This window comes from Ranitomeya imitator, chromosome 2 (genome assembly GCF_032444005.1).
Source record: "Ranitomeya imitator isolate aRanImi1 chromosome 2, aRanImi1.pri, whole genome shotgun sequence".
Lineage (NCBI taxonomy): Eukaryota > Metazoa > Chordata > Amphibia > Anura > Dendrobatidae > Ranitomeya > Ranitomeya imitator.
Genome location: NC_091283.1, coordinates 200,229,985 through 200,253,184, shown reverse-complemented (window position 1 = coordinate 200,253,184; position 23,200 = coordinate 200,229,985). Strand labels below are relative to the sequence as shown.

At 43.0% G+C, this 23,200-nt stretch overlaps 1 protein-coding gene across 1 annotated transcript in view; it reads left to right on the top strand.

The window, feature by feature from the left end:
• The window catches only part of NR6A1 (nuclear receptor subfamily 6 group A member 1), a 93,292-nt gene extending 70,343 nt beyond the window's left edge, over positions 1-22,949 (top strand). Inside the window, exons 6-9 of the mRNA XM_069748471.1 lie at positions 3,647-3,901; positions 14,037-14,158; positions 15,642-15,794; positions 22,577-22,949. Coding sequence (XP_069604572.1) covers positions 3,647-3,901; positions 14,037-14,158; positions 15,642-15,794; positions 22,577-22,674 — 628 coding nt within the window. The 3' untranslated portion in view covers positions 22,675-22,949. The remainder of the gene's footprint in view (positions 1-3,646; positions 3,902-14,036; positions 14,159-15,641; positions 15,795-22,576) is intronic.
• The last annotated feature ends 251 nt before the right edge of the window (positions 22,950-23,200 follow it).

The window sequence follows — 23,200 nt, the reverse complement described above, 5'->3', positions numbered from 1 at the left end:
GAGTGTACACGCGTGTCGGGGTTGAGAAGAGAGATGTTAGCCAAATACTCAGAATGGACAATCGATGTATCATCGGTGGGGGTCCGGCCACTAGGATTGCCACTGACCATGAGAGCGCGAGGTCCTGTGCCCCCCATGTCAGTATAGTGGTGATGTAATTATGAAGGTTTTGCTCCCCTCTGCTTGGTGTTGGTGCACTACTCTGATATCTCTCCAAATCCTGGTCCTCTTCACCATAATCCCACAGTCATTTCTACCTCCAATCCACGCTCTATCACAAACTTCCGTAACCTCTCTAACCTTATACCCATTCGCCCAGCCCCCGCTTCCCCAGTCCCACAGGAGCTCTGTGGAACGCTCACTCTGTCTGCAACAAGCTTTCCTACATCCATGATCTTTTTGTTACTACCAAACTTTCCTTCCTCGCCATCACCGAAACCTGGCTCACCCCTTCTGACACAGCCTCCCCTGCTGCACTCTTTACGGTGGCTTCCACCTTTCTCACACACCCCGCCCCAGCAGCAAACATGGCGGAGGAGTTGATTTTCTCCTGTCAGATAACTGCTCCTTCACCCCAATTCCACTGCCACCCTCTATTACCCTCCCTTCCTTTGAGGTGCATTCTGTGCGCATCTACTCCCCCTCCAACTGGCTGTCATTTACCGCCCCCCTCATGGGCGACTTCAACATCCCCATTGACACTTCCCTCTCAGCTGCCACTAAACTTCTAACTCTCACTTCCTCCTTCGGCCTCACTCAATGGTCTTCTGCAGCCACTCACAAAGATGGTCACACACTGGACCTCATCTTCACCCGCCTCTGCTCTCTATCTAACCTCTCTAACTCACCTCTTCCACTCTCTGACCACAACCTTCTCACATTCTCATCTCTCTCCACTCCATGTCTACAATCCCCACCCCACAAACTTTCAGACCCTCGCAGAAATCTTAAACATCTTGACCTACATTCATTCTCTGAATCCCTCCTCCCTCTCACAGACATAAGTTCCCTACACAATGCGGATGACGCTGCCGCTCTATATAACACCACAATAGCTGTAGCTTTGGAATCTGCTGCCCTACTTACACATACCAAAGCTCGCAAAATCAACAGACAGCCCTGGCACACCAGCCTGACCAAAGAACTGAGGCGAGCTTCCAGGGCTGCTGAGCGCACATGGAAAAGATCTCACTCCAACGAGCACTTCATCGCATTCAAACAGTCCCTCACTCCTTTCAAGACCACACAAAAGTTATTCAACACCTTCAATTCTCTCCTCCGTCCCCCAGCACCTCCTCCCTCCCCACTTATCTCCGCTGAAGACTTTGCCTCATTTTTCAATCAGAAGATTGATAGCATCAGAGACAGTTTTGGTCAACAACCCTCAGAGCCCTTCCTCCCGACTTCCCAGCCCTCCACCTCCAAAACCAACTTCTCCACCATTACAGAAGATCAACTCTCCACTCTACTCTCAAGATCGCATCTCACCACCTGTGCACTTGACCCACTCCCATCCCACCTCATCCCAAACCTCACCACAATCTTCATCCCAACCCTAACCCATCTCTTCAACCTATCACTAACAACTGGTGTTTTCCCCTCAAGCTTTAAACATGCCTCCATCACACCTATCCTCAAAAAGCCCTCTCTTGACCCTTCCTCTGTATCTAGCTATCACCCTATATCACTTCTCCCTTATGCCTCCAAACTACTGGAACAACACGTTTACCTTGAACTGTCCTCCCATCTCTCTTCTTGCTCCCTCTTTGACCGCTTGCAATCTGGCTTCCGGTCACACCATTCCACTGAAACTGCCCTAACTAAGGTCACCAGTGACCTCTTAACCGCCAAGAGTAAGCGACACTACTCTGTCCTCCTCCTCCTCGACCTGTCGGCTGCCTTTGACACAGTGGACCATTCCCTATTATTACAGACCCTCTCATCCCTTGGCATCACAGACTTGGCCCTATCCTGGATCTCATCATACCTAACAGACCGGACATTCAGCGTCTCCCACTCACACACCACCTCCTCACCTCGCCCCCTATCTGTCGGAGTCCCACAAGGTTCAGTCCTTGGGCCCCTGCTCTTCTCCATTTACACCTTTGGCCTGGGACAGCTCGTAGAATCTCATGGCTTTCAGTATCACCTCTATGCAGATGTCACACAGATCTACATCTCTGGACCAGATATCACCTCCCTACTAACCAGAATCCCTCAATGTCTGTCCACTATTTCATCCTTCTTCTCCGCTAGATTTCTGAAACTTAACATTGACAAAACAGAATTCATCATCTTTCCCCCATCTCATGCGACCCCCCCAACGAACCTATCCATTACAGTAAATGGATTCCCACTCTCCCCAGTCCCACAAGCTCGCTGCCTTGGGGTAATCCTTGACGCTGATCTCTCCTTCAAACCACATATCCAAGCCCTTTCCACTTCCTGCCAACTTCAACTCAAAAATATTTCACGAATCCGTTCATTCCTCAATCATGAATCTGCGAAAAATCCTAGTCCATGCCCTCATCATCTCTCACCTTGACTACTGCAACCTCCTGCTCTGTGGCCTCCCCTCTAACACTCTCGCACCCGTCCTATCTATCCTAACTCTGTTGCCCGACTAATCCACCTGTCCTCCCGCTATTCCCCGGCCTCTCCCCTCTGTCAATCCCTTCACTGGCTCCCCATTGCCCAGAGACTCCAGTACAAAACCCTAACCATGACGTATAAAGCCATCCACAACCTGTCTCCTCCATACATCTGTGACCTCGTCTCCCGGTACTTACCTGCACACAACCTCCGATACTCACAAGATCTCCTCCTCTACTCCCCTCTTATCTCCTCTTCCCACAATCGTATACAAGATTTCTCCCGCACATCACCCCTACCCACACCCTCTACCACAACACATCAGACTCTCTCCTACCATTGAAACCTTCAAAAAGAACTTGAAGACCCACCTCTTCCGACAAGCCTACAACCTGCAGTAACCACCGATCGACCAAACCGCTGCATGACCAGCTCTATCCTCACCTACTGTATTCTCACCCATCCCTTGTAGATTGTGAGCCTTCGCGGGCAGGGTCCTCACTCCTCCTGTACCAGTTATGACTTGTATTGTTTAAGATTATTGTACTTGTTTTTATTATGTATACCCCTCCTCACATGTAAAACGCCATGTAATAGATGGCGCTATAATAATAATAATAATACCTCAGCATTAATGATGAGTGAGTGTACTCGTTGCTTGGGTTTTCCAGAGCACGCATGTATGGTCTCCGAGTATTTGTTAGTGCTTGGAGATTAAGTTTTCATCGCCTCAGCTGAAGGATTTGCGGCTACTAGACAGCTTGATTACATGTGGGGGTTCCCTAGCAACCAGGCAACCCCCACATGTACTCAGCCTGGCTAGTAGCTGTAAGTCATTCATTTGCGGCGATGAAAACTAAATCTCCGAACACTAACAAATACTCGGAGATCACCTGAGCGTGCTCCTGAAAACCCGAGCAACGAGTATACTCGCTCATCACTACTCAGCATCTAATTCTTTATACTGATGGTTTGTGACACTTTCTGTCGTTTCTTTCTTCAGTTTTTTGCTTGTTTCTTCTAACCTGGTCGCACTTTGTGTCTACACGCACAGGTACAAGGTGACCCAGTCCGAGCTGTTCGCCTTGCTCTGCCGACTTGCAGATGAGCTCCTGTTCCGTCAGATCACATGGGTGAAGAAGTTGCCATTTTTCTCCGATTTTTCCATCAAAGATTACACCTGCCTGCTGAGTACAACATGGCAGGAGCTAATATTACTCTCCTCACTTACTACTTACAACAAGCAGATCTTTGGGGATCTGGCAGATGTCACCTCGAAATTCTTTCCATCTGATAAAGATCTGCATAGGTGAGTGCCATAACTGGCTCCAGTTACTATTACTGCATCTGGAAACATCGGTGGTGAGTGTCGCATGGATGCAGTTGAGATTAGGAGTGTTTTTTGCTGATACATTGAAATAAAAAATTATAGCGCATTTCCACCAGCCGATTGGTCCTTTCCCGATAATCGTTTAATGGATACAGGCTGACAACGAACAAGTGAAACGATCATCCTGCGGGAAAACTGACTTTTAAGCTTAAATTGTCAATGTTGTTATTTTATGGGTTTTTTTGCTACACATCACATTTTGTCTAAAAAAAAAAAAAAAAAAGATAACAAAATATTGAAACCTTGCAGTGTTCACCCTGGCCACTGGGACCTTTTTTTTTTTTTTTTTTACTTCCTGTTGTTTCAGGAGTTATACATGTGCATTAACCACAATGTTGAAACCCCGGCCCTATACTTTGCATTGAAGCATTTCATCAGAGAGTGAAACTGTCTTTGTGAAGGGAGAGTGCAGTGATTGGTGGTACCTGTGTTATCACCTGTGTGTAGAGGTATTGCCTGCCATTGTAATCCTGCCTCTGATGATAAGGAGCCTGCTGAAAACTGTTTCTGATAGCACAGGAATTATGAGTCAAAAAAGACCCAGTAGTCGGTATGAAAATTGAAAGATTATTAATTTTTTTTCCTATAAAAATCTTAATATGAAGAAAAAATAAACATTGGCAAAAAAATGTTTTAAAATTCTATTTAATACAAAATTTTACAATTACAATAGGTAATTTTCTGATGATGCATTCCATTTAACATAGAGAAGTTGCATCTATACTTTTAGATTTTCCATCTGTAGTCTAATCTGTGCACCTAAAAAATATTGTATATTTATTTCTGCTGTTTATTTAGAGCTCACATATTCTGTTGCGTTGTACACAGATTGTATTTAGACATGTCATCATTCGCTGCATGAAAACCTATTAGGACAAGCTTAAGGTATATGCCTAAGCATGTGTTCACATCATCTTCTCAACCTTCATTCGACCCAACTTATTATATAGGCATATTTATTGTTTATGTACAGTTCTTTTGATTGTAGGGGGTAGGGCTGCTTCCTCCTGTGTTAGCTTGACAAAGACCCAGATTTATATTAGGGGTAGAAACGTTGCTGCTGCTTCTGTATTTGTGATGCAATAATAGAACAAGTTGATCATCACTGGATGCTGAAGCCACCTTCTTTTATTTGGATTTTGCTTGGGGGGGAAAGGGATCATCCCACATTTGCCATTTATTTATCTACATGGTATTGAAGCTCGATGCTGTCTCAACACCACTATTGTTAGAATTGGGGGAGATGTCATGCTGTCCCAGGAGGTCAGGGCAGTCTGTACAGCACAGTGATGTCTCCTGTTTTTTTCTGTACGCTACAACAGTATACACACATACATTAATTTTCTGCTTCCCTTGAGGGATTCGATCTTACAACCTTTGGCAGGGAGGCGTGAGCCACAGGCTGCATGGCAAAGGCCAAAAGAATATTTTTCTGCTTGCATTTCTCTTCTTTATAGGCACATTGTACTGGTACATAAAGCTTTACATTTCTAAACTGCGCTCTTCTTTATAGGCACATTGTACGGGTACATGAAGCTTTACATTTCTAAACTGCGCTCTTCTTTATAGGCACATTGTACTGGTACATAAAGCTTTACATTTCTAAACTGTGCTCTTCTTTATAGGCACATTGTACTGGTACATGAAGCTTTACATTTCTAAACTGCGCTCTTCTTTATAGGCACATTGTACTGGTACATAAAGCTTTACATTTCTAAACTGCGCTCTTTATAGGCACATTGTACTGGTACATGAAGCTTTACATTTCTAAACTGCGCTCTTCTTTATAGGCACATTGTACTGGTACATGAAGCTTTACATTTCTAAACTGCGCTCTTCTTTATAGACACATTGTACTGGTACATGAAGCTTTACATTTCTAAACTGCGCTCTTCTTTATAGGCACATTGTACGGGTACATGAAGCTTTACATTTCTAAACTGCGCTCTTCTTTATAGGCACATTGTACTGGTACATAAAGCTTTACATTTCTAAACTGTGCTCTTCTTTATAGGCACATTGTACTGGTACATGAAGCTTTACATTTCTAAACTGCGCTCTTCTTTATAGGCACATTGTACGGGTACATGAAGCTTTACATTTCTAAACTGCGCTCTTCTTTATAGGCACATTGTACTGGTACATAAAGCTTTACATTTCTAAACTGCGCTCTTTATAGGCACATTGTACTGGTACATGAAGCTTTACATTTCTAAACTGCGCTCTTCTTTATAGGCACATTGTACTGGTACATGAAGCTTTACATTTCTAAACTGCGCTCTTCTTTATAGACACATTGTACTGGTACATGAAGCTTTACATTTCTAAACTGCGCTCTTCTTTATAGGCACATTGTACGGGTACATGAAGCTTTACATTTCTAAACTGCGCTCTTCTTTATAGGCACATTGTACTGGTACATAAAGCTTTACATTTCTAAACTGCGCTCTTCTTTATAGGCACATTGTACTGTTACATAAAGCTTTACATTTCTAAACTGCGCTCTTCTTTATAGTTACATTGTACTGGTACATGAAGCTTTACATTTCTAAACTGCGCTCTTCTTTATAGGCACATTGTACTGGTACATGAAGCTTTACATTTCTAAACTGCGCTCTTCTTTATAGACACATTGTACTGGTACATAAAGCTTTACATTTCTAAACTGCGCTCTTCTTTATAGGCACATTGTACTGGTACTGTACTGGTTCGAGACTACGCAGGTCTCTTCATCAGGCATAGAATTCTATGCCTGATAAAGAGACACATGCACCAGCAATTGACATTTAGATCCATTAAACTGCAAAGAATGGAGTGAACGCTGTAGTTAAAGACAAATACCATCTAGGTATCAGCCTGTGCCTGCTTGGTATGAAGCAGGCTCAGCTACTGAGCCCGGAGAGAAAAGATAGGGTCTTTTGGCATCAGTCAGGTCTATTGAACCTTTTGGACGATCTGTTGTTGTGTAGTTTGACAGCATACACACCAAGCCTAGATCCAGAGCATTATGTAAATGTGGTTTTAAAGGGTTATAGATGTATATGATGGAGGATAACTTTCTGATCACTGAAGATCTGACCAATCGGACCTTCAGCAATGTCAAAACATCATGAATGGAGTGGTGTTGCACATTCTCAACCTCCACTCCAGTAATTGTCTATTGTAACTTCTGGACAAAGCAACACACTGTACTGTTTTCTCAGGAAGTCCCATAGATAATGAATGGGGCAGAGATGGAACATGTATAGCTTCCGCTACATTCAAGACCAGGCTCTGCAAAGCTCTGTTCTCCAAATCTCTGAGGGTATCAGTTGTATGACCCCCAGCTAGACAAGTTATCCACTATCCAATGAATAGTGGATAACTTGCTGTTTTGGGAATAACCCTTTAATTGAAGCTTATTGACTACTCCTGTCATGTACCATTTATAATACTTGTACCTTCTCATATGACACAGGGGTAGCTGCAAACCCCATAGCTGCACCCCTGAAAAGGGTTTTTGCTTATAACTATAGTCACTGCATGATGAAATGGCATAAAACAGCCGTGCCACATTACCCTCCAAGTTACCTCATCCACATCACCAAAGTTCAGATTTCACATTAATGTAAATGTAAAATTATTTTACAACTATGACCTCTGGCTTTTGAGCCATTAATTACTAGAAATGAGCCAGGGTCTCTGCAATGCATGTATTGGTCTCTCTAAATCTAGCCTTATCTGCATTTGCAGCTATGTATTATTCCCAGTGATTAACGACGTGTGTTTTTTTAATAATCAGACCCTTATCGGGCGCCAGATTACAGCTTGATTTAGGGCTGGTTGTAGGTTCATGCACAGCTGCACCAGCCTCTGGCCAGCTCCGGAGAGCCACTAACAAGCTTGCACACCCAAAAGTTATCTGCACCTTGTTATTCGTGGCTCCTTTGTAGAACTCCTACACCTCCGGATTCATACAGAACACCTCTATGTGTTGGTGACATTGCTCAACAGCCGTGAAAACTCTGACTCTAGGAAAGCTTCACATTGCTATAAACTCCCACTCCGGACTGAACTGTTCTAATCGTGTGATTTGTTAATTCCGGTCATTTCTCTGCTTGCTGTGCAACCACAAAGTTGTAGCGGTTACATCACAAGAGTGAATTCATAGTCCAATATCAGTCTAGTGAGACTCTGCCCAATTGTAATAATATAGTGATTTATTTACAGGGAGTTTTCAAGATTGCGAGAAAGGGTTTTATTTTTTTGCATTTGTGTTTTTACATGCTTACTCACGTCTGGTATTGCATCTTGATCCTCTTTATTAAAATAGAGGTGAGTTGCAATTACTGCACTGTACATTGACAAGAATGGCTGTAGACACTTGCTCAGTTGCAACGATATCAAATACACATGAACGTATCTTCCCAGAGAGCAAAAGGATTGTACATATTGAAATCCACCTACCCGATAATTCTCTTCTCTGATATTTGTCTTCAAGGAAGTTGAGAAGCCCCAATACACGTTAGATTGGCCAATCCCGACAAAATTCTTGATTCGGCCAACATAAATGCCATGTATGTGGCAAGTTCAATGTTACAAGCGCTATCTTATTTTTCTTATATCTACTAAAGTTACCCTTTCATCTCAGCCAGTCAGTGAAGGCTGGCATAATGGTGTCGTACACTAAATAGGTCTACAGTGTGGTTAGAATCTGGTCCTAACCAAGTGTTAAACCTAAGTTCTCTGCTCCAGTTTACCAGACTTTTATCAGTAGCAATCTCAGTTTCTTAATCGTCTGTAGTCCGTCGCGATATGTTTATAGTGACCTGAAATCTAAAACAAAGCGGAATTGATCTGAAGAAACAGGGAGATGTCATGTATTGGTATTGGAGGAATGCACGCTGCTCTTGAGGATCCAGTTCATTAGGACTTCTCCGCGTGGGATTCCGGCACCTGGCAATTCTGCAATCTTTGCACCTGCTGTTTCTCATTCTAAGCATTCAGGCTTTTGTAAAAAGAACTTCAACACTCCAATATTATTTTCTTGGCTGAGGCAGTGTGGATTTGTAGGGCTGAAATGAAAACAGACACGATTTCTACTGTGAATCAGGAGATTTTTTTTTATTGGGGCTCTGGGCAAGTTGGCACCAGAAAAATGTCAATCAAATCCAATTATTTCATAGCTAAATTAATCATTTCTATTGGCGGTAGACAACTGGAGAAAGCCCTTTGTACGCACAATATTATAAACTCCATCATCTCATCTCCGTGTTTTCTATGAGCCCACTGCCAGACACAATGTGTAAGGAGGCTGTGTGGTGGACATTATTCTCCAAAGGTGCTGTTTGGGGGACATTATTCTCCAAAGGGGCTGTGTGGGGAAAATTATTCTCCAAGGGGGATGTGTGGAGGACATTATTCTCCAAGGGGGATGTGTGGGGGACATTATTCTCCAAGGGGGATGTGTGGGGGACATTATTCTCCAAGGGGGATGTGTGGGGGACATTATTCTCCAAGGGGGATGTGTGGGGGACATTATTCTCCAAGGGGGATGTGTTGGGGACATTATTCTCCAAGAGGGATGAGTGGTGGACATTATTCTCCAAGGGGGCTGTGTGTGGAAAATTATTCTCCAAGGGGGCTGTGTTTGGAAAATTATTCTCCAAGGGGGCTGTGTGGGGAAAATTATTCTCCAAGGGGGATGTGTGGGGAAAATTATTCTCCAAGGGGGATGTGTGGGGGACATTATTCTCCAAGGGGGATGTGTGGGGGACATTATTCTCCAAGGGGGATGTGTGGTGGCTTCATTCTGCATGAGGACTGTTTGGGAATGTCATTCTGCATCAGGGCAGTATGGGGGACGTAATTCTACATTGGGGCTTTGATTAGCTGCTACGGATAAGAATACAAGTTACAATAAGTCTTGCTGTAACATGTATGAACAGTAGCAGCAATTCAGTAGACATAATTCACCTCAATATTAAGTGATACAAATTTAATATAAAACAATAATAACAGTAATAAGCAGAATTAAGTTTGGCTCGTTGGTTTGGCCCTCTACAACAGTCATAATATCTCATGTGCCACCTTGGGAAAACTAATTGCCCATCCCTACGTTAGACTATTGTCCGATCACCCTGGCATCAGTAGGTTTGTTTGATATCAGCAGCCTCCACCTCCTCTCGAACATTACATCTAGCCCCTTGCCAATACTCTTTAAAATTGCTTTTCAAAATATAAGGGATTGCTAGTCTACTCTTTTTCCAACAGGTCATGACCCCGTTTCCATGCTCAGCATTAACAGAAATCCTTAATGTTAATCCTTAACAGAAATATATACTTGAAATAGATCATTCTGTTTGTTATGAATCTATATAATATAGGGGTTTCAATGTTTGTATTCAAGAACATAAATGACTTAACTTTGTTTTAATTTTGTGAAAAGCACGTGTATGTATATATATACACACACACACACACACACACACACACTAACAGTACATAGCAGCCAGTCTACTCTTTAGTTCCTCTAGACTTATGCAGTTAAAAGGACAATTGGTGACATCATGATTACAAGACGGTGATGTCACCAAAGGTTCTAAAGAATTCCTAGCTTAGAAAATAAATAATGGGTGGCCCCCACTCTCTTAGGGGCCCTGACAAATTGCCCAGTTTCCACCCCCCTTCTCCCAAATGCCAGACCTGCATACCAGCATGTGTCCTCTTTAGTCCATCTAGACTTCTGCAGTTAAAGAACCTTTGGTGACCTAATAGTTACATGAAAGTGATAATTTTTTTCACAGGCACCAAAGGTCCTTAATCGGTTTTAACTTTGGAATAGAAATGGTGGTGGCCTCTAGGAGATTGGGGTTTCTGGGAAGTTGCCCAGTTTGCCACACACCCCAAGTGCTGCTCTTGACTGTAAATAGGGCTTATTTTCAGAGTGGGGTATTATTTCAAGCATACTCCAAAAATCCCATAAAATCCTATATGCTACCATACAGGTCACCATCCCACTTTACTGGAGTCCTGAATTCCGATTCTTTCTAGTTAAGGATTTTCATGTTTTTTTCCTCCTTTAAATATAAGGAGTTCTTGTTTGCTAGTTTATAGGAGAGATTGTAAAGTTATATGCCATAGTTTAACCCTTCTAGACAAGGGCAGGTAGCACATAATATATGTCTTCAGTAGGCGTCTGTAAGTCATCCATCCCACAGAGCTGTCCTGGCATGGAAGGAGTTGCCAGCTCTGTACTAGCGTTTAGTAAATGCACACATGGTATAACAGATTCCACCTGGGTGAGCAGTTCAAGGGAACAGTTACTAACCATCTAATTAGAAGGATTATGTGAAAAGCCGTTGTCTGTGCGCTAGACTGGTCTCTCAGTAATTCTTGTATTTCCTGCACACCGTGTTGTCCTGATCATCTCCACTCCCACCTAAGACCATGCCGGTCTGTATTCTGCAGCTGCTTCAGCTGGAAACAGTGTTGTGGGAACATACGTATAACTGCATAGCGATTCTCTGCATGAAAAATATTTAAAGAGAGCCTGTCGATAAGTTTTTGCCCCATAATCTGAGAGCAGCATAATGTAGAGACCGAGAACTTGACTTCAGAGATGTGTCACTTACTGGGCTGCTTGCTGTAGTTTTGTTACAATTATCCAAACTGCAGCAAGCAGCACAATGAGTAACATCTCTGGAATCAGGGACTCTGCCCCTGCATCATGCTGCTCTTAGGGTAATAAGACACACCATCCTTTAAGGGGTAGTTTGGTGCAACAGAGACTCCAGTTCAAAACCCTCACACTGACATACAAAGCCATCCACAACCTGTCTCCTCCATACATCTGTGACATGGTCTCCCGGTACCTACCTACACGCGACCTCCGATCCTCCCAAGACCTCCTTCTCTACTCCCCTCTCATCTCTTCTTCCCATAACCGCATCCAAGACTTCTCCCGTGCTTTCCCCATACTCTGGAACTCTCTACCCCAACACATCAGACTTGCGCCTACCATAGAAACCTTCAAAAAGAACCTGAAGACTCATCTCTTCCGACAAGCCTACAGCCTGCAGTGATCCTCAACCTACTGAACAGCCGCACAGCCAGCTCTTCCCTCTCTTAGTGTATCCTCACCCACCCCCTGCAGACTGTGAGCCCTCGCGGGCAGGGTCCTCCCTCTTTATGTACTCGTGTGCCTTGTTATCTGCTCATGTTTAATGTATTTGTCTATATTTGCCCCGTATTCACATGTAAAGCGCCATGGAATAAATGGCGCTATAAAAATGTATAATAATAATAATAATAATAATAACAAACCTAGGTATTTGAGTTGGGAATTTTGAGTTCATAAGCCCCAAAGAGCATCTCTTTCCCACCCACTTTCTCTCTCTCTTTCCTTTCTTTCACTCCTGTTTTTTTCTCCCCTTCCCTCTCCCTTTCCCCTGCCTCTCCCTCCCCATCTTCCTCTCCACCTCTTTCTCCTCATTGTTTCCCCCTCTCTTTCCCACTCAATTTCCCCTCTCTCCTCTTACCCCCTCCCACTCTCCCCCGACTCTCGCTCTCTCCCCCGACTCTCGCTCTCTCCCCCGACTCTCGCTCTCTCCCCCGACTCTCGCTCTCTCCCCCGACTCTCGCTCTCTCCCCCGACTCTCGCTCTCTCCCCCGACTCTCGCTCTCTCTCCCCCGACTCTCGCTCTCTCCCCCGACTCTCGCTCTCTCCGACTCTCGCTCTCTCCCCCACTCTCTCTCTCTCCCACCCACTCTCGCTCTCTCCCACCCACTCTCTCTCTCTCCCACCCACTCTCGCTCTCTCCCACCCACTCTCGCTCTCTCCCACCCACTCTCGCTCTCTCCCCCGACTCTCGCTCTCTCCGACTCTCGCTCTCTCCCCGACTCTCGCTCTCTCCCCGACTCTCGCTCTCTCCCCCGACTCTCGCTCTCTCCCCCGACTCTCGCTCTCTCCGACTCTCGCTCTCTCCCCCGACTCTTGCTCTCTCCCCCGACTCTTGCTCTCCCACCCACTCTCTCTCTCTCCCACCTACTCTCGCTCTCTCCCACCCACTCTCGCTCTCTCCCACCCACTCTCGCTCTCTCCCACCCACTCTCGCTCTCTCCCACCCACTCTCGCTCTCTCCCACCCACTCTCGCTCTCTCCCACCCACTCTCTCTCTCCCACCCACTCTCTCTCTCCCACCCACTCTCGCTCTCTCCCACCCACTCTCTCTCTCCCCGACTCTCGCTCTCTCCCACCCACTCTCTCTCTCTCCCACCCACTCTCGCTCTCTCCCACCCACTCTCGCTCTCTCCCACCCACTCTCGCTCTCTCCCACCCACTCTCGCTCTCTCCCACCCACTCTCGCTATCCCACCCACTCTCGCTCTCTCCCACCCACTCTCGCTATCTCCCACCCACTCTCGCTCTCTCCCACCCACTCTTGCTATCTCCCACCCACCCTCTCTCCCCGACTCTCGCTCCCTCTCCCCCACTCTTGCTCTCCACCCCCACATACACACACTCGCTCTCCTCCTAACTGATGCTGATGGGGATCTATGGCTACCAATTTTAACATAGGATCCGCAGCAGTAACGAGATCCTAGATGATCTTGGTGGAGGAAGTTGCTCTCAGCGGCTCAATACCTACTTCTATTTAAAGAAGCCTTGTCACTGGTTTAAAATTTACCAGTTTTATTCTGCTCCTCCCCGCAGTATTCCATTTTCTTGAATTTATTATTTTTTTTAACATCTTTTTATGTAGTCCTAATTTTACGGTGTTTATCGAAGTGGTGTGGATTACTGGTTCCTCTGGGGTCTGTCTTGCATAGTTTTACATAATTAGCCTGTGAGCCACGCCCCCTGGTAAACACTATAAAAAATTTGCGCTAAAAAAGCATATAGTTCCACGATTGTATGGCGAATAAAGCAAACAGTTGGCATTTTTGACATGTTGACAGGTTCTGTTTCGAACTAACAAAATTCTATGTAATACTTATCCAACTGCAAGCAAAAACACAAAAAATTGAAATGAAAATTTCCCGTTACTTATAATAAAATTGTGTCGTTTCATCAGATTTTGTGAAGATGGCGTGGAAGTGGTGGAGAGACTCATCTACCTATATCGAACATTCATGCAAATGAAAGTGAGCAATGAAGAGTACGTTTGCATGAAGGCCATTAACTTCCTGAATCAAGGTGAGCATCCGCTGGGGTTTTGTGATTTGCAGCGGCAGATTTTCCGTGACACTAGGTGGCAGTGCACTTTTTTGGAAGTTGTGCTCAGGCAATGCGTAGTTTTCCATTTATTAATCACCATCTAATAGCAGTTTAATGCTGCCACCAAGGCCGGGACACGCGTCATATCACATATGTATTACAGGCAGCAGCGCTGGAAGATTAGCCCTATCCAAACAAGGATTGTGTGACGGATCACCAGCTGTTCTCACTTTATCTGCGAATGTTGACACCAGTAGATCAATGTAGTGACCACACACGGTTGATGTTGTGTCACTCTTGTTTTAGGATTGATATTTCAGCACTCTGTTGACTTTGCCTATTATTTATATCCCGCCCCCCCCCCCCCCCCCCCGACTGCTATTCTAAAACTTAGAACTAATATGATGTATTGCTTTCTTCAAGGCCCATTTTTGCCTGAAACCCCTTTGCTACCGTCGCGCACCCCCCCCCCCCCCAAAAAATGGCAAGATTAAAAAAATTTTTTTTAATGGGGTGCGTAAAAGGACCGTGGATGCGCCGGATCATTAACCCCTTCACGCCATGGCCTCCTTTTCGTTTTTTTTTTCCTCCAAGAACCATACCTTTTTTTTTATTTTTCAATATAGCCGTACGAGGACCTTTCTTTTGCAGAACGAACAGTACTTTTGAATGACATCATTCATTCTACTACGTAATGTACTGGAAATTGGGGTAAAAAATAAAAAAAATAAAAAAAAAAGCATTTTTTATGTTTTCGATTTATCACATTCGCTATATGATAAAACTGACCTGGAGTTCTATTGTCCGCGTCAGTACAAGTTCACAGATACCAAACGTGTATAAAAAGTTGAGAAACTCGGAAGAAAAAAAAATGTTGCTTGTGTCGCTATTTTTCGATATCTGTAGCGTTCTCGTTTTTTGTGCCCTGAGCTGACATTTTTACTGACACCATTTTGCGGAAGATGCAATGTTTTGATCGCCTGTTATTGCAATGTGGTAGCTGCCCCCCCCAAAAAAAAAGCAAAAATGGGTCATTTGACCAAGTTACAGATATTTATATGGTGGGCTGAGCTGTTCAGTATTATTCTATGTTGGGACAGAGAGGAAGGTGAATTATTTTAGATTTTTTTTGTTTTTTGTTTTTTTTTCTGGTACAACATATGTTTATTTACACCAAAAACTAGAGGTTTTTTTTAACAATACATTACTATTCAAAATAATATATATATATTTTTTAATAAATAACATAAGAAGGCAATCTATAGGACTTCTACATAAGCTCTGATTTAGATCATAAAATGTAGTGATCTTTTTATCCCATTTTTATTTCCCACCTTTTTTGTGTGACGTCGTCCTTGCAGCCATTTTATCCTTTTACGCAACAAGTGTTTGACGTTCAAACTTAGAATTTTTGACCTTTGGTCCTTCCTCCATTCAATTGTCAGCTTTTTTTCTTCAACAGATATCCAAGGTCTTAGCAGTATCTCTCAGCTCGAGCAGCTGAATAAGAGATATTGGTACGTGTGCCAGGACTTCACTGAGTATAGGTATCCACATCAACCCAACAGATTCCGGGACCTTATGATGTGTTTGCCTGAGATTCGCTACATTGCTGGTAAGTATCCAGCAACTAGTGGACGCCTGTGGATGGTGGACACCAGGACTGGATCAGGACACACATCTAAGGCCTCACTGAGACATCCGATTTTCTCGTACTAGTGCTCTCCATTATTTTCACAGATATCACTCCGTGGAATGAGCATTCAACGGAAAGTTGCGTGAACTTTTTAAAAATTTTTTCTCCCTCCACAAACGAGTAAAATTGAAACCCTGATCTAAGTAACTGGTCCATTTTTGCTTACGTGAGAAGATCGGAAGACTGAATGAGGCCATAAACTGTGTTTACATGGGAAGATGCATGCCCATAATGAACACGATCGACAATATAAGTTAACAGTTGCTCGTTTAACCTCCCTCTGTGGGACTTCATTTTTAATTTTTGTTCCTGAGTTTTCTTCCTCCCCTTCGTCTAATTGCCAGAACTTCATTATTTTACCATGTGATGGCTTTACGTCATTCATTGTGCTGTAAAAATTACCCAGCAGTAGAGGTGTATCTAGGTTTTCCAACCTGCGGTATCAAGAACTCTATTTTGCTCTCTCCCTCCATCAAGCACATACAGTGGGGCAAAAAAGTATTTAGTCAGTCAGCAATAGTGCAAGTTCCACCACTTAAAAAGATGAGAGGCGTCTGCAGTTTACATCATAAGTAGACCTCAACTATGGGAGACAAACTGAGAAAAAAAAATCCAGAAAATCACATTGTCTGTTTTTTTATCATTTTTTTTGCATATTATGGTGGAAAATAAGTATTTGGTCAGAAACAAACAATCAAGATTTCTGGCTCTCACAGACCTGTAACTTCTTCTTTAAGAGTCTCCTCTTTCCTCCACTCATTACCTGTAGTAATGGCACCTGTTTAAACTTGTTATCAGTATAAAAAGACACCTGTGCACACCCTCAAACAGTCTGACTCCAAACTCCACTATGGTGAAGACCAAAGAGCTGTCAAAGGACACCAGAAACAAAATTGTAGCCCTGTACCAGGCTGGGAAGACTGAATCTGCAATAGCCAACCAGCTTGGAGTGAAGAAATCAACAGTTGGAGCAATAATTCGAAAATGGAAGACATACAAGACCACTGATAATCTCCCTCGATCTGGGGCTCCACGCAAAATCCCATCCCGTGGGGTCAGAATGATCACAAGAACGTGAGCAAAAATCCCAGAACCACGCGGGGGGACCTAGTGAATGAACTGCAGAGAGCTGGGACCAATGTAACAAGGCCTACCATAAGTAACACACTACGCCACCATGGACTCAGATCCTGCAGTGCCAGACGTGTCCCACTGCTTAAGCCAGTACATGTCCGGGCCCGTCTGAAGTTTGCTAGAGAGCATTTGGATGATCCAGAGGAGTTTTGGGAGAATGTCATATGGTCTGATGAAACCAAACTGGAACTGTTTGGTAGAAACACAACTTGTCGTGTTTGGAGGAAAAAGAATACTGAGTTGCATCCATCAAACACCATACCTAGTGTAAAGCATGGTGGTGGAAACATCATGCTTTGGGGCTGTTTCTCTGCAAAGGGGCCAGGATGACTGATCCGGGTACATGAAAGAATGAATGGGGCCATGTATCATGAGATTTTGAGTGCAAACCTCCTTCCATCAGCAAGGGCATTGAAGATGAAACGTGGCTGGGTCTTTCAACGTGACAATGATCCAAAGCACACCGCCAGGGCAACGAAGGAGTGGCTTCGTAAGAAGCATTTCAAGGTCCCAGATCTCAACCCTATAGAAAACCTTTGGAGGGAGTTGAAAGTCCATGTTGCCAAGCGAAAAGCCAAAAACATCACTGCTCTAGATGAGATCTGCATGGAGGAATGGGCCAACATACCAACAACAGTGTGTGGCAACCTTGTGAAGACTTACAGAAAACATTTGACCTCTGTCATTGCCAACAAAGGACATATTACAAAGTATTGAGATGAAATTTTGTTTCTGACCAAATACTTATTTTCCACCATAATATGCAAATAAAATGTTAAAAAACAGACAATGTGATTTTCTGGATTTTTTTTTCTCAGTTTGTCTCCCATAGTTGAGGTCTACCTATGATGTAAATTACAGACGCCTCTCATCTTTTTAAGTGGTGGAACTTGCACTATTGCTGACTGACTAAATACTTTTTTGCCCCACTGTATATGATTTGCACCCTTACTCACGTGCCAACGAGCTGCTCTTCCTAATTCTCTCAATGTTCAGTGAAAAAATGAGAGAAGCAGGAACAGAAGCTCGTTGTTACTTGACCGCAAGTATGAGTGAAGTGGCCATGTGATGACTTCTGGAACCAGCAGAGCTGAATCCTGACAGTGAGGATATTACATGCTGTTAGGATTTGCTACAGGGCTTCATTTTATAATTAAAGGGCGCGTCCAGGTTTTTGATGAAAGTCTGCAGTCACTTTGTGCCTAGGTCTCTGAATACTCACAGCGCATGCACTGCACACTTTTAAGATTTTCCCTTGCTGGTGGCAAGAGTGGATGATTATGTGAGCACAAGTAAACTATTTGTATACTTCTGGCCACATTCCGACTAAATGTGTCCAGTCTCACTTCATTTTCATTGAGTGAGGCCGCACCTGTCTAGTCGGCACGTGACTTCATGTATACAGATTGCATACTTGCGGTTTTGTGACCTCCTACTATCACTGCCTGCACCAGAGAATCCCGACAGCGTGCAGCGCGTGCTGTGAGAATTCAGAAGTCTGCAGTCACGTAGAATGACTGCAAACTCATCACAAACTTGGACAACCCCTTTAATGCCCCGAACATAAATAAAAACATAGTCACCTCAATAAAACTTTATTAACATAGCCTATTATCATGTAATCTTATAATTTGTGAATTGTTAAATGTATACAGGATCTGCACCAATAACAGCACAAGAATCCATCATCAGAACCACCAGCAGTACAGAAATAAATCACTAGAAACCCCATCAGTACAGGTACAGAGACCCAGGACCCAGAATCACCAGAACCACCAGCAGTTCAGAAGTTTATCATCAGAACCACCAGCAGTACAGAAATAAATCACTAGACACCCCATCAGTACAGAAACCCAGGACCCAGAATTATCAGCAGTTCAGAAGTTCATCATAAGAACCACCAGCAGTATAAAATCCATCATCATTTGAACCACCAGCAGTACAGAAATAAATTATTAGATCCTCATCAGTACCGAAATACATCACCCAAACCTCCAGCAGTACAGAAATTAATAGTCAGAATCACCAGCAGTACAGAAATACATCCGTATAACACCCATAAGTACAGAAATCCAGGAGCCAGAACCACCAGCAGTTCAGAAATTCATAATCAGAACCACCAGCAGTATAAAAATTCATAATTTGAACCACCAGCAGTACAGAAATAAGTCATTAGATGATGATCCCCATCAGTACAGAAATTAATAGAATCACCAGCAGTACAGAAATACATCCGTATAACACCCATCAGTACAGAAATCCAGGAGCCAGAATCACCAGAACCACCAGCAGTTCAGAAATTCATCATCAGAACCACCAGCAGTATAAAAATTCATAATTTGAACCACCAGCAGTACAGAAATAAATCACTAGATCCCCCATCAGTACAGAAATACATCCGTATAACACCCATCAGTACAGAAATACATCCCCAAAACCTCCAGCAGTACAGAAATGAATTGTCAGAATCACCAGCAGTACAGAAATACATCCGTATAACACCCATCAGTACAGAAACATAGCATCAAAACCCTCATCAGTACAGGAATACATCACAAGAACCACCATCAAACTGTGTCCTCCACGTCTTACTGTCTCCCTGCTCCACCTGTTACAATAATTCTTGAGTGTTTTCGTCTCCACTGGAGCACTTCCAACCAATGCCGTTTGAGCCTCTGCAGCGCCAGAAGTTACATCATCAGTGTCATCACATGACTTGATCATGATACTGGCGTCGCCCTGACCGGCTGTCATGGCTTCAATTGTTCTCGCTTCTGAAAATTGTGAGTACAATTGTTCACTGGGAGCCAGTGCGCTGCACCTCCTCTGACCTTGTTCAGAGGACTGTTGACTCCCAGTCCGGGGTGGCGGCAAAATTCCGCCTCCGGGGAAATACCTTGGACAGCCACATGAGGCAGCCGTTTGTGCCATGGGCAAAATTCCCTGCCTGCAACCCCCCCCCCCCCCCCCAGATATGCCTCTGCCTAACAATACAATTTCTAAGTCAGTACAATTATAGATATATTCTGAAACCTTTGTCTGTTGCTGGACCTGTTTTTTTTGGTGTGCGTGAAGCTGTATTTTTTTTTATTGCAACGATTTTGTGGTACATAACAAATTTTGGTTTAATCTGTTGGGGTGAGATACAGTAAACAACAAACAGCAATTCTGGTGTTTCAATTTTTTTCTTTTTACAGCTTTTACAAGGGGGCCATTGATGGTCGCTGGAACAAACGCTCCACTGAGATCACGCCACTTAAATGTCGCTGTTAAGAAATTTGTAATACAAAAATAGGGAAAGCGCTTCTTGTGTAAATCTGCACCTTGTTTCGATACCAGGCTGTGCGCTGCTCCCCTGAGGAGGTTGTACATAGCAGGCACAACACTGGAGAAGGCGCGAGTCGCTATAGGGGGCGTATCGGTGCGCTGAACGTTTGGTCATGTCAATGTTGCACCAAAGAGCTCCTCATTTGTACACAAAATCTTTTTTTTTATGCCAACTACATATATGATTTTGTCAAACCGTCAGCACCTTGGTAGTGTGATAGCGGAATGCCGATGAGTTGCTATGGCAATAGAATGCATTAAATACACTACAGCCAATCAGATTCCGTTGGAGATGGGGCCTAATGGGCTGTCAGTCAATAATTCAATACTGCTAAGCAATTGCTGTGTATTAGTAATGCAAACACAAGAAAGCATGTTAAAGACCCCTTGACGGACTAATAGTTTACCTAATAAAAAGATGGTTTATCTGGTGGGGAAAAATTCACACATTTGGTATCACCGCATTTTAAACATATGTTAAACCATTTGTTATTATTTATCGTGAATGGTGGAAAAAAATCTGAAAAAAAAGAAAATCTACAAATTGGTCATCACTGTAAGTGTATTGACCCATATTGTAAAATGATGTCATTTCCCATCCTGTGTGGTGCACATTGTAAGACAAAAAAAAATACAAAAACGATTGCCGGATTTTGCTCATATTGACGCCTAAAAAAAATGAAACAAAGAGTGATTAAAAAGTTGTAAAAATGACAGCCTCTCCGTAAAAAAAATAAGCTTTCACACAACTGTCTATGGAAAAAAATAAAAGTGAATCGTCTTGGAATATAGCAAATCCATGCCAAAAAAAGAATGAGAAAAAAAAATATTTTGGGTGACACTAGTAAAATATACACTATGTAAATTGGTCAACCTACAGAATAAAGCGGATGTCAATTAAACTAAATAATGAGCAATGTTAAAAATAACACAAAAAAAATCCAGAATTTTCCATCTCCAAAAAAAAGTGACCAAAAAGTAGTGTATGTCAGAAAATAATACCACTGAAATCTCCATCTAAGCTCATGTAGCTGCGTTGAGGGAGAGTTGTAAAACCTATTGCTCTCAGAATTTTGTATCGCCATAATTGTGCTGACCCGCAGGATAAAGGTAACCTCTTAATTTGTGCAGTAAATAGTGGGAAATGTTAAAAGTAAAAACACAAATCAGCAGAATTACTGTTTGTTGTTTTTTTCTATTTCTCCCTATGAAGAGTTAATAAAAGTTTGGTAATAACTTATATGCTCCCGAGAATCCTGCCACTGCCAAACACAACTCATCCTGCAAAACCCAAGCCCTCCTACAGCTACGTCGACGAATAAATAAAAATACCGCGACTCCTTCAAGGTGACGATGAAAAAAGTGATAAAGAAGAATTGCTTTATCCTAAAGCCCCAAAATGGGAAAGTCATTAAAGGGGTTATCCGGAACTTTGGGCTAAGAATATACCAGTAGGTAGTTGCTACCCATCTGCATGTTCTGCACTACGAAGATCATTCTCCAGCATCATTTGATCTCACATCAACAGAGTAGCTCTTTCTCTTCCGATCTGCTCTTGGGGGCACCACGATCAACATCATGCAGTCTTAAAGCAGACTCCCCGCAGTTTGGCTGCGGAGAGCCTGCTGTCAATCAGCATGAGGTCGACAGAGTGGAAGAGTTTTAAAAAGCTCCTCTGTTGACGCAATGTCACCGGAGGCGGAAGAGCAGTCGGGAGAAATTGTCACCCAGCAGAACAGGCAGGTAGGTGGCAGCTACATACCTCTTGTCTTCCCTGTTTTTGCCGGGGCTGTCATGCTGATCGACAGCCTGCTCCCTGCCACCAAACTGCAGGAAGACTGCTTTAAAGTGGCATGACTTGTGCAGTAAGGCCACAAGAGCAGATTGGAAGAGAAGTAGCTGGTCTGTTGACGTAACATCAAATGAATCTGGACCGCTTAAACCAGACTGATCGTCGCAGTTCAACACAGGCGGGTGGCTAGCAACTATCTACCGTTACGTTCTTGGTCCAATAGCCAAAAAAGTCCCAGATAATCCTTTTAAGGAGTTAAACTATAACTTTTTGTTGACTTTTTCTTTGCATTGCATTTGTTTTTTACGTTCATAGATTTATTTGAACCTTCATAGAAGTTTTGTTTTTTTTTCTTTGCCACGGTTTTTGTGCTGATACACTTGAAATTTCCGTGGCTACATGATGTGGTAATTTTACTTTTTTTTTTTTTTTTTTTTCTTTTAACCAGGAAAATTGCTGAATGTACCTCTGGAGCAATTACCAATACTTTTCAAAGCGGTTCTCGACTCATGCAAGACAGGTGTGCAGAGATTCAGGAAGGATTAACTAAAGAACTGATTTGCAGACAGTTGGATACCAGGGCTGCCCTGCATCAGTTGAATAAGAAAAGAAAGACTATTGCATATCCCTATATGGGAGGAAAAAAAAAAAAGTTTTTTTATTATTTTTTTTTTTTTTTTTTACTCTTTCTTATCTATTTATTTCTTGACAGAGTTGAATGTATTATCTTCAACACGGGTGCACAAACATAAATGCAGCTTTGCTGTTGTTTACAGACCTAAAAAAAGAAAAATTTTGAAGCCTTTTAAGGGGAGGGATTCTCCTCCTGTTACGGGGAGGGGATACAAATGTTACAGTGTTGCCATTTAATGTGTCTGGTTTTTTGTTTTTACTTTTTTTTTCTTCTTGGGAGTGGGTGAGAAATTATTTCAATAGCTGGAGCGAAGAAAACTACCTCGATTTTAAATGTTTGTGTTTTTTTTTTTTTTTTTAATTATTGATAGATTTTGTTTGAGTTTAAGAAAATAAGACATTTAGTTGCAAAAAAAAAAAATGCTGAGATTAACTTGTG